Raw genomic sequence first — 12,446 nt, forward strand, 5'->3', positions numbered from 1 at the left:
TGTATAATGTGTATTTGAGTCTGTGGTGGAAATGTGACTTTGCTGCCGCTGTCTTAGGCAGGACACTCTTGTAAAAGAGATTTTAATCTCAATGAGTCTTTTGCCTGGTTAAATAAAGGTTAAACAATGTGCCAGGACGGGGTCAGGGGTTGCTATGGCTCCACCTGTTGACCTGCAAAACCTCACACAGGAAGTACACTCATTTTAAAGGAAACAGCTCTTGGCTAGCTCTTATATATTTTGCAGAATCCATATTTCTGACTTGCTTATTGTAGCATTCTGTTCAGCCTGGTGTCCAGCTTAGCATATAGCTTGGTTTAGCATTCAGATTAACAGGTATCTTGGTTAGCTCAGCTGACTTGCCTATGAGCATTTAGCTTTGCATGTTGCCAAACATGTAGCTTGGAATGCAGCTCACTTTCATTCATAGCTCAAGTTAGCATTGAACCTAACACTTAGCATTAGCTTAGCATAATTAGCTTTGCATTAATGCAACATTTGTGAGACAAATTATTTATGGCACCTTTCTAATCTGTGCATTATTTGTAGAGGTAATGCCTGGCAATCAAAAAAAAAAAAATCAAATTAATTACAGGATTTGTAATTAATTAATCGAATTAATCACCTTTCAATCTCATATCTGCTTACGGTCCCCAAATAAAGAATTTGAATTCTAGGACGTTACAAAATTGTAGTGCATGACTAATCAAATGAATACACTAAGAAGAGAAGATTTATAAATCCACATTTTTTTTAATTGGATTTCACCATTTACTGCGTCTATAGAAGTAAATTATGTTTTTTAGCAGGGGGAGGTGGGGTCTGGTGGAGCTTGTCAATTAAAATCCTGCTCGTAAACTACTGTGGGTGAGAGCGGTGTACTCTTTGGACGAGAGCTCAGCATGGATATGAGGAGAAGATGTGAGATGACAGAGACACAGGGAGATGCTGTAAGTCAGAAAAGTTCAGGCAGCTCATGCTCCAACTGAGAATGTGTCGCAGTAGTTCAAAGAGAAAGAGCGGCGAGATCGTGAGAAAAGACGACGAAGATCATGAAGAGGGTCAACGGATGGAGCGCCCAAGGTTACGTATGTTTTGTCTGTTTTTTGAATCAAAAACAGGAAGAAAGACATAAAAGAGGGGAGTCCACTCTTCTTAGGTAGTTTTGGTGTTTACATAGTCAGAGAAAACATGATTATTTGGGTCTTGAAAGATCATTCAAGATGCTCTGGATGGTTGGGAGCCAATGAGTTAATCTGCATTAATTTTTATAATGCATTAATTTGGGGTGTAATTAATTAATCTAATTAACGCGTTGAAGGCATTAGTCCAAGCTTGTATTGCTCTTCCACTTACATCTCCTCTATGCTGATGATCCTTTAATTTCTAAATGCACACAAAAGATTTGCAGGGATACAGGCCACAGTCCTCACCGCACTCTTTGCAGGTTTGACGCCAATTCTTGTCACTACTTGTTGAACACCATCCCCAATTATCTTTGTCCCCCATATTTTCTTCCTCCCTTTAACTGCCTGCAAATTAAGAACAAACAATGAAAATCTAGGAAAAATCAGGACAGCCTGCCCCAAATGTGTTCACCTCTTGTCATCACTGTGTAAAGATTTGCCTCAGAGCTTCCTGGGAACAAGTTTGCACATAACCCAGAAAGTTTCATGAGTTTCATCACCTTGTGCTCTCTTTGGATATTTTTAAAAGACTTCTGTGCTCTTACTGTGCTTCAGAGTTTGCAGGCCATCTCAGAGAGTCAAAGTGGACCATCATCACTCTTTGCTTTTCTTCGTGTTCGGGCTGTTTGTGTGCAGACTACCTGAAGATTTTTCACACTTACAGTTGCCTGAGGAAGCGGTTAAAATGCACATGCTGGTTAAAATACTTACATAAGAGCTCTGAAGCAATCGCTCTGGCTGGATAATGACACATTTGGCTGAGACTATGTGGGAAGCACTTAAGATCACAGTTTTCAGCTTTCACCTGCAGCCTCTTTTCATTGTCAACAAGTGTTTGGGCGTACATGAACTCTGCAAAACAAAAAGCTTACTGTACTTTTTGAAAGATTAAATATCTTCAGGGATGCATTAATTCAAGTATGCGTTTTAAATGAAGTACAGTGGGGAAAATAAGTATTGAAGGCGTCAACTTTTTTCTCATTACATTTTTTTCCAAAACTGGAATTCAAACAAATTTCTACCAGACATTGGTATTAATTCAAATAATCCACACATGAAAAGAAATCACAACGTTCAGGTTCATAAATAATGATTATGTGGAATTAAGTATGATAACACAGGAAAAAAGTATTGAACACACCATGGAAAGGCTGTATACTTTGGCAAGGAAATGCACCATACCACCTGAAATCTGTCAGTAATTATTACTTGAACTTCCAATTAGTGCAAACCAACATTAGCTGGGCTTGAGCAAATTGATGGTCCTATAGAAAAGGTGTTTTTTTCACCAAGCAGTTAAATACCACACACCTCATGATGGGTAAAGGCAAAGAGCTCTCTGAAGACATTCACAACCTGATTGTTGCTCAGCATCAGAATGGAACTGGTTACAGACTTATATCAAAGCACCTGAATATTCCAGTCAGCACCGTTGGGGCCATTATTCACAAGTGGAAGAAGCACCACCTTACCATCAACAGGCCACACACAGGAGCTCCTTGAAGATTTCTGACCAGGGAGTCAGAAAGATAGTCAGAAGAGTACTCAACAAGCCAAGGACCACCCTGAAAGTGCTCCAGAAAGACTTGGAGGCAGCAGGTACAATTGTTACAGAGAAAACAGTAGGCAATGCACTCCACCACCATGGCCTCTATGGACGCTCAGCCTGTAAGACTCCATTCCTCAAGAAAAGGCATGTTGAAGCTGGTTTAAAGTTTGCCAAACAGCATCTTGACAAGCCTGTTGAATACTGGGAGAATGTTGTCTGGTCAGACAAGACCAAAATTGAACTTTTGGGCTGTCATACTACAGACCATGTTTGGAGGAGAAATGGCACTGCACATCAGCCAAAAAACACTACACCAACAGTGAAGTTTGGAGGTGGAAGCATCATGGCATGGGGTTGTTTCTCATCTCATGGTATTCACCAGGATGATGAAGATGAGATGTGGCTGGACCTTCCAGCAGGACAACGATCCAAAGCACACGGCACAGTTGACTCTCAAATGGTTTCAAAAAAAGGAAATCAATCTGTTAGAATGGCCTAGTCAATCACCTGACTTCAATCCAACTGAACATTTGTGGAAAGAACTAAAGAATAGGGTTCACCAGAGGGCACCAAAGAATATTCCAGATTTAAAGACAACCTGTGCAGAGGAATGGGCCAAAATCACACCTGAGCAGTGTGGGCCATTAGTTGCAGGTTGTTGTGAATTTTTCAAGACTTCGATTTTATTTTTTTCAAAATGTGAGGATACAAATCATTTGGCCTGTGATATTTCAGGCAACACCAAACTTTACGCTATGTTCTGAAACTCTGCAGCTCGAACGTGGTCTGCTGCGCCTCTCAGGTCTGACTGAAAGCTGTTCAATATTCTCCCTGCATGAATTTTAAATGCTGTCTCCCAGCTGCAGACTGCAATAAAAACAATTTCACAGGTTCATTAAACGTCCCACTGTACGGGATTGGTTTTACATAACCTTGGTCACGTTGTGTCACAGCGTGCAAAGCTTTGTTTGACGGCAAGTCATGTGTGAGGAGCGCTTGATGAGATCTGATGATGCAAAGAGAAAAACAGACGCAGGAAAAAGCATTTCATCTCTGCCCCCGTGTTCAAAGAGTGGATAGCTGTTAGCTGTACTTACACCAGACTAAAAGAGCCCCTTTCTTGAACTTTCTGTTTCTTAAACGCCTAGAGAAAGCTATTTTAGCCGGAGCTGATATTCTTGGAATGATGTCTGGCGCAGATTGCTCACTAAAGCACATATTTAGCTTGAGGTTCCACTGTATGTCTTTCAGAATTTAAAGACTATAATCTTAAACCGAAGCCTGACAGTTACAGGCAGCGAGTGGAGTTTCTGAGCCGCCGTGATACTTTCTGTCAGCCGTGTTTTGAGTGGGTGTCTGAGAAGCTGAAGTACGAGGAGGAGAAGAGAAAAGAGACAGCTGCAAAAAAAAAAATTAGGTATTTCTAAAACAGAGAAGAAGTTCTTGTTGAATGTTTTATCCAGAGTAATTACCAGAAATCCGTTTATATATCCCCAGCTCTGTGACTGATTGCTCCCATTCTGCACAAACACATTCAGCACATGTCGTCAGATTAAAGAGCATCAGTCCCCTTGGAGTCATTGTCCTTTTGCAGAAGGTTATCAATCTGCATTAACTCTGACATCTGGTGTTAAATAGTCCTCTGGAGACAAAGACTGGTCTTACAGCTTCTTGATGAGGGCTTCGTATTGATTGGCTAATAGATACTGTGTTGAGACACTGCTTTCTGGGCCTGGTTAATGTCCTAAATATGACAAGGGATGTTTTATAAGCAGGTTGAGGATGTTGTGATTTTTATAGAGCGATAAAAACAAATATTGGAAATTTCTGGCTTGGATTAGAAACCGTTGAACAGACAGTAAGATAACTGTTCTAAGTAGAAAAAGTCTAAAGTCACCAATAAACAGTTTAAGAACATCAAAGTGCAACTTTCTGACTTAAGACTCCAGAGATCACTGCAGAGGAAATATTATGTAAAACCTCAGACCTGTTGACTCATGGTCTGGCTGTGCTCAATATGTCCGTTTGTTGTTGTAGTCAAGATAAATACCGTCTGGTTTGTTTCATTTTAAAAGTCGCATGCACACAGTCGTAAAGATGTGACTTTTAACCAGGCGTGTGTTTGTTTTGGAAGAAATTTTCAACTTTTTATCGAAAACAACATGACTAGGTAAAGTATTTATCAGTACAGCTACATAATGCTGTTGTTTGAAGCGTGACAACAAGCTAAGTGTCAGATCCTACAGTACTTTAGTAGCGGCCCATATATAGTGCTACCAGCAGCCCAGTGCTACGACAGATCTGTAGGCTAACGTGACAACAGACTAACTGTCAGACTGTACTTTAGTTTAGTAGCCACCCATATGTAGCGCTACTAGCAACCCAGTGCTACAACGTATGTGTAGGCTAACTTGACAACAAGCTTACTGTCAGATCCTACTGTAGTTTAGTTTAGTAGCCACCCATATGTAGCGCTACTAGCAGCCCAGTCTATGATGTATCTGTAGGATAACGTGACAACAGCCAACTGTCAGATCCTACAGAACTTTGGATTAATAGCTGCCCATATGTAGTACTACTAGCAGCCCAGTGCTACGCTATATCTGTAGGCTAACGTGGCAACAAGCTAACTGTCAGATTGCACTGTAGTTTTTCAGCCAACCATATGTACAGCTACTAGCAGCCCAGTGCTATGATCTAGTTGTAGATTAACATGACAACAAGCTTACTGTCAGATCCTCCAGTAGTCTAGAAGCAGCCCAATGCTACAACGGCACTGTAGGTTAACATGACAACAGGCTAACTGTCAGACTGTACAGTAGTTTAGTAGCCACCCGTATGTAGTGCTACTAGCAGCCCAATGCTACGACGTAACTGTAGGCTAACGGGACAACAAGCTAACTGTCAGATCCTACAGTACTTTAGTAGCGGCCCATAGCGTTACTAGCAGCCCAGTGCTACGATGTATCTGGAGGCTAACGTGACAACAAGCTAACAGTCAGATCGCTAGTAGTCTAGTAGCCGCCCATATGTAGCGCTATCGGCAGCCTGGTGCTCTGAGACGTGTCTGTTATGTGTAACGTTAGTAAATCCTGGTTCTGTCCTGCCAGTCATCTACCAATCAGAGCTAACGTAACTTCACTCTCCATTTTATTGATAGACTCTCAAGTTTGTACAGATCACTGCAGAATAACTGCTGACTGTGGGTTGGAATCAACATTTGCACAAACAGTTTAGCCCTTTTAGCCCTTTTAGCTCGTGCTCTATCTCTCTCCTGTTCATCTTCCTTCTTCTCCTCTGTCCTTTTTCTGTCTGACAGTTAGGCTCCAGTGTCACCATCACTACAAAATTAATCACAGAAATCGTTTTCAGCAGAGAAAAACAAAGATCTCTGTTTTATCTCTTCAGCCAGCGTGGTGTTACACTTAAAGTTGCTCATGTTTACCTCTTAATAGAGATTTGAAAAGTTCCAATAAGCCATGAAAAGTGCATTTACTCTTGCATTGTAGATAAAGTTCTGGTGCCTGTGTCATAAACGTAAAACAACAAATATAACATAATGTAAAGTGCTCATTTTTCCTTTGTTTCCCCTGAAATCGCCTGCACTCACTGAAATTAAAGTTGCAGGATTTTTCCTTATCCTCTTTCTGCCCTCAGGCTTTAAAACCAACCATCTCAGTGACTGTTCTCTGATAGATTTATGTTTCAATTTTACAGGAAACAACCCCTGCGGGTTGTATTTTCTATCTTGTTATGGTAGTCGTGCATCTGCTGAACAAACTGCTCCAATTTCAGTTTTTTGCAGTGAAATGCATGTAAATAAAGGTGGAAATTAATGAGAGGTAAATGTAAACATGTATCTTTGATGTGCATTTGTACAGTTTGGTCAAAGAGCCTGAAAACCTCTCACCCAGGCTTTATAATCTAAATTTTTTCATTTTCAGATTCCTCCTCTGAGTCGGTGAGTCCCTGTTAACACACCAAGTCCCCACAGATCCAGTTTTTATATCCTCATTCATGTGCGTCAGAAAAAACTGAGCTCCTCCTCCTCTTACTGTCTGAGCGAGCTGATAGGACAGAAGTAACGGGAGGGATACATGTGTGTGTGTATGTGTGAGAGTGTGTGTGTATCTGTATAATAGCTGAGAGAGCGTGAGGAAGACCACAGCGGCTCACTGAGTGATGGTCTGGCTGCGGTCACGCATGGCGCTCTGCTCCATCCGCAGCACACACTCACTGTTAACCAGACTCACACCTGCTCCTCTCCTCTTCATCCTCCTCCTCTTCTTTTTAAGGAGCTTTTCTTTTAACCTCCTTACTTTTTCCTAAAGTGAAAACTAAAGGAGGGAGTTTTTTTTGAAAGAGACTGAAGGAGTGAAAAGAGAAGAAGAAGAAACTTGAGGACTTTTATTTCTCCTTCAGGGTTTCTGTCGGGCTCCTCCAGATAATGAAGACGATTGAGAGTTTCACACGTTGAGAACCGACCCCTGCCGACCCAGATGGACTTATGAGATCGTGGTGAGAGCCCACGAGGACGTAGAGCCACCATGAACACCTCAGACTTCCACGGGCTGATCCAGGGCTACCTGAACAGGACCCAGATCTCAGGGACTTTGATCCCCAACAAAGACCTGCCGCCCGAGGATAAGGACTCTTCTACGGGGTGTTACGAGCAGCTGCTGATTTCCACCGAGGTCTTCCTCACTCTGGGGATCATCAGCTTACTGGAGAACATCATGGTTGTTGCTGCTATTGTGAAAAACAAGAACCTTCACTCCCCCATGTACTTCTTCATCTGTAGCCTCGCCGTCGCCGACATGCTCGTGAGCGTCTCCAACGCCTCGGAGACGATCGTGATCGCGCTGATAAACGGAGGCAACCTGACGATCCCCGTGAAGTTGATCAAAAGTATGGACAACGTGTTCGACTCCATGATCTGCAGCTCCCTGTTGGCGTCCATCTGCAGCTTGCTCGCCATCGCCGTCGATCGTTACATCACCATCTTCTACGCACTTCGGTACCACAACATCGTGACTCTGCGCAGAGCGATGCTGGTCATCTGCAGCATCTGGACGTGGTGCATCGTCTCCGGCATCCTCTTCATCATCTACTCGGAGAGCACCACCGTGCTCATCTGCCTCATCACCATGTTCTTCACCATGCTGGTGCTCATGGCGTCGCTCTACGTCCACATGTTCCTGCTGGCACGCCTGCACATGAAGCGCATCGCGGCGCTGCCCGGCAACGCGCCGATCCACCAGCGAGCCAACATGAAAGGCGCCATCACTCTCACCATCCTCCTCGGGGTGTTCGTGGTGTGCTGGGCGCCGTTTTTCCTGCACCTCATCCTCATGATCACCTGCCCCAGGAACCCCTACTGCACCTGCTTCATGTCGCACTTCAACATGTACCTCATCCTCATCATGTGCAACTCCGTCATCGACCCCATCATCTACGCGTTCCGCAGCCAGGAGATGAGGAAAACCTTCAAGGAGATTTTCTGCTGCTCTCAAACGTTCCTCTGCGTGTGAGTCGGGGAACTTTGCAGACCTGGCTTTGAGCTTTAACCCTCGTGGACTGATGTGACCGTCTCACCTTGAGGTGGGCGGTTAAGAGGGTGCTCTCCTGCGAGGTTGGAGGTACGTTTACAAACCACTTGTTAGATAGAGTGCTGCTTGAAAACGCTGTTTTGTTTTGTAGTCGATGCTGGGCTAAAGTGCAATTCCAAGTCAGTGAATTCAACAAATCCTCCATCCTTTCTCCTCCTTTTTTTCATGTTGCTCACTGTGAACTGAAACAAACGCCACACTGATTCTCATGTTTCCACGTGGGTTACGTCACTTGAAAGCCACAGCTGCTGCTTCGTCTTGGATTCGACACACTGGACAAAAAAAAGGATTAAATCTAACAGACTACCTCCATGCTCAACCTTGAAATGCTTTTTTTTTTGCACATTTTCTTTTTGTTTTAACACAATTTAACATCTGATGTTTACTTTTCATGACATTGCATCCTGGAAATCCGTCGCTGAGATGTGTTTTTCTGCTCTTGAGGCAAAAAAAACACGACTTTCATCAACTCCTTTTGAGAGGAGAGGTGTTGCATGTGTTTTTTAAAGCTCCCCTCAAAAGATACGAGCACTAAGATCAAGCCAGAAACTTGCAGAATGAGCACAAAAAAACTCTTTTCTACACTGTTTTGTTGATGTTTGTGCACATTATTTACATGCAAGGGTGTTAAATCCTGGATGACACAGTTGCAGGGTGATTGAGGGAAATAAAAAGCTGCATATCTGGAAAAAGCAGATGAAATACCAACTGTCATTGCTGCAGAGCTTTTAGGAAGTTGAATTAAGACAATGACGTCAGGAGAAAGTGGGTAGGTGTCTGCAGCGAGCAGAAAACACAAGAATACCCCCAGAGACCAACCCAACATCATCCTATCTCCTCCAAACTCTCGACCTCTCCTCGGAGCTTTTGTGATACGTATTCGTGTAGATATTTGTGTGAATTTGCACATGTGGGCTGTCCTCACTCTCAGCATGTACATGTGAAAATAAAGAGCTCTATTTTTCATCATGGTTACGTAACCTGGACAGATTTTACTGAATGTATTTTTATGTACGTGTTGTGTAAGTTGTTGCTTCAAATCTTGGCCTTAAATATGTTGCACTGTGATGTAAAGAGCGACCGTACCCTCTGTGACAGTATCTTAACGTGGGTAAATGCTTTTTTCAATCCTGCCTTATTTATTTGATTATGCCTTTTTCAGAACTGAAATGTATTTCTACGCACAGTAAACGAAGAGTGTTGTGAACACGGCTTTGCCTCAAAAGGTGTTTGCTTGATCACTGCATCCTCTGTGAATCACTGCTGCAGACTTCAATAAAGAAACTGCCACCTCAGCAACACGTCTGTTCCTTACTTTTCCTCCAACAAAGGGGCTGAAATTATGAGCTCTTACTGGGATTTCAACATCAAAGTTGGGTTAAAAATAAAGAAAACTGAGAGCCTCAGATCACTTGTGATACATATTTAACCATTTTCTTCAATACTTCAAAATAAATCAGGGAATCAATTTATAAATCAAATATTCTAGCTCTTTTCCAGCACAAGTGCCTCTAAATTTTGGTCATTTGTAGCTTTCTTTGCTTTCACTCTTCTGTCCAGTTCATCCCAAACCAGGTCCAATGAGTTCAGGTCTTCAGACTGAGACTGTGCCCTCCATGTCTCCAAGCTGACTTTCTGTCAAAGCTTGGGCTGATGTTTGGGCTCGTTACACTGCAAAAAACTGAAATCTGAGAAAAGTGTTTTTGACATATTTGAAGTAAAAAATGTCTTTTTAGACTCAATATGAGCCACATTCGACTGATCAGTCATGAAAAAACATCTTATTTCAAGCTGTTTGAGGACAAATGAGGTCTGAATTGCTTGTAACAAGTAAAAAAAATCTGCCAATGGAACAAGAAAATTTTGCTTGAAACTAATATAATGTCTTAATACAAGTAACTTTCTCTTGTTCCATTGGCTGATTTTTTTTTTTTTTACTTGTTACAGTAATTCAGACCTCATTTTTGTCTTTAAATGACTTGAAATAAGACATTTTTTCTGGGTTGGTCAGGTGAATGTGGCTCAGATTAAGTCTAAAAAGACATTTCCGACAAGAATATGACAAAAGCACTTAATAAGATTTCAGTTTTTTTCCAGTGTAGCTTGCTGTAGGACAGTGTTACCCAATCCTGGTCCTGGGGACCCCCTGCCCTGCATGTTTTAGATGTTACCCCACTCCAGCACACCTGATTCAAATGAATGGCTCGTTATCAGGCTCGTGCAGAGCTTGATGACGAGCTGATCATTTGAATCAGGTGTGTTTGAGTCGGGAACATAAAAAAAAACATGCAGGGCAGGGGGTCCCCAGGACCAGGATTGGGTAACACTGCTGTAGGATGAACCCCTGACCATCGAGGCTCATTTCCCATGGTCTGCATGAAGCGGAGTACCAGATCCAGCAACACCACCAACAGTCCCAGACCATCATGATTCCTCCTCCATCTTTACATCTGATGTCACACACTGAGGAACCGTCCTTTCGCCTACTTGACGTAAGACGTGCAAGATGTAAGCCAATTGTTACGTGCAAGAAGGGATGGGTACCTCTCACATTTGAAATGATATTGTACCAATGCTTGGAACCTGGTTGTTGGTATCCATACTCATTCATTCTTTCATACATTTTCTGAATCAATTATCCTGTTCAGGGTTGCGGGTGGCTGGAGCCTATCCCAGCTGTCATTGGGTGAGAGGCGGGGTACACCCTGGACTGGTCACCAGTCAATCACAGGGCTGACACATAGACAGACAACCCTTCACTCACACACTCACACCTAGGGACAATTTAAAGAGTGTTCAGTTAACCTGATGAAGGCCGGTGACCTTCTTGCTGTGAGGCTGAAACGCTAACAGTAGCGGTATCGATACTCAACGATGCCAACTACTCAACTACTTTTGTGTTTTCATGTGGTTATAAATATTAATTTGTTTGATAATAAAACCTCAAAGTTTTTTTTTAATAGAGCATTTTGATTTCTCAATATATACACTTGCAATGCTGTGTTCATGTACAGTAGGAAATTCAACTTCTCTTCCACTCGCTCACAGTCACAGGGGTGTATTTTGGTACCTAAACATGGTACCATTTGATTTTATGTGAATTGGTTCATGGTGTGCTGAAGGGGTCAACATTTGGTCCTCTTCTCTATTTATGTAATTACATTACCTTCAACTTTATATAACTGTCAGGTCCAACTCTACGCTGATGACGCTGTCTTTCATATGCAGAGATGTGAAACCTTACAGATTCAAGAGTCTTTGTTTGCCTGCAGCCTTCAGGGTTCAAACCACTTCTCTCTACTTAAAGCCAGTATAATTAAGGCTCCTCTAATGTGCAAGCATTCAAGTGTTGTTATACAGAACCCTGAACCAACCTTGAATTCTTACATAATTCAATCACTTCTTTCAGATTACAGTGGAGAAAAGTGGGATAATGTGCTGGAGGTTGCAGGTAAACAGAGACTCACAGTTGGATGTTTGAAGACAGTGTCATCAGCAAAGAGTTGGACATGCTAATGGATAAACAGCGTGAGACAACTGAACAGTGTTTCTGAATTGTTTTTATGTTAAAGCTACTGCGCTTCATTGTTTTTGCACTCACAAAATGTGTCTCCTAACTTATAGTAAACTGCCACTACTGTTTGTTTTTGCCAGTTCTTTATCTCAATGTGTCGTCTATCTGGTTAAATAAAGGTTGAATAAATAAAAAAAAATAAAAGGTCCGTGAATGAGACTGTGGCCCCTTTCCTGCATGTCACCTCTCACTCTTGCCTTGTCCCCACTCAATCCACCATGGATTAAGGGCAAATTATGTAATCCATCTTCCCACTATTACAGCTTACAGCCCCCACCTGTGGAACAGCCTGCCAGAGGAGCTCAGGGCCGCCATTAAGACATTCATGTTTTTAAGAAAAGGCTCAAATCTCAGCTTAGCTTAGCTTTTGGTTAATATTATTTTTTCTTGTCTCCATTTCTTTTAGTAGCTCAGGTTTTCTAGTTTGTTTTTTTTTTTTAAGGTATTTTTTGTCAATTAGGTTTTAATTAGTTTACATTTGTATAGATGTGGTTGTACACCTGCTTCGCTGAAAATCTGGGCCCTTT

General features: G+C 42.2%; 1 protein-coding gene across 1 annotated transcript; it reads left to right on the top strand.

The window, feature by feature from the left end:
• Positions 1–6,890: 6,890 nt before the first annotated feature.
• Positions 6,891–9,004, top strand: mc4r (melanocortin 4 receptor). Its single transcript, XM_074694000.1, has one exon. It carries the CDS (start codon positions 7,284–7,286, stop codon positions 8,265–8,267), a length of 984 nt encoding a protein of 327 aa, XP_074550101.1. The 5' UTR covers positions 6,891–7,283; the 3' UTR covers positions 8,268–9,004.
• The last annotated feature ends 3,442 nt before the right edge of the window (positions 9,005–12,446 follow it).

The sequence above is a fragment of the Halichoeres trimaculatus genome, unplaced genomic scaffold (assembly GCF_033239565.1).
Source record: "Halichoeres trimaculatus isolate MK-OKI-2021-1 unplaced genomic scaffold, fHalTri1.1 fHalTri1_scaffold_18, whole genome shotgun sequence".
NCBI classification, from domain to species: Eukaryota; Metazoa; Chordata; class Actinopteri; order Labriformes; family Labridae; genus Halichoeres; species Halichoeres trimaculatus.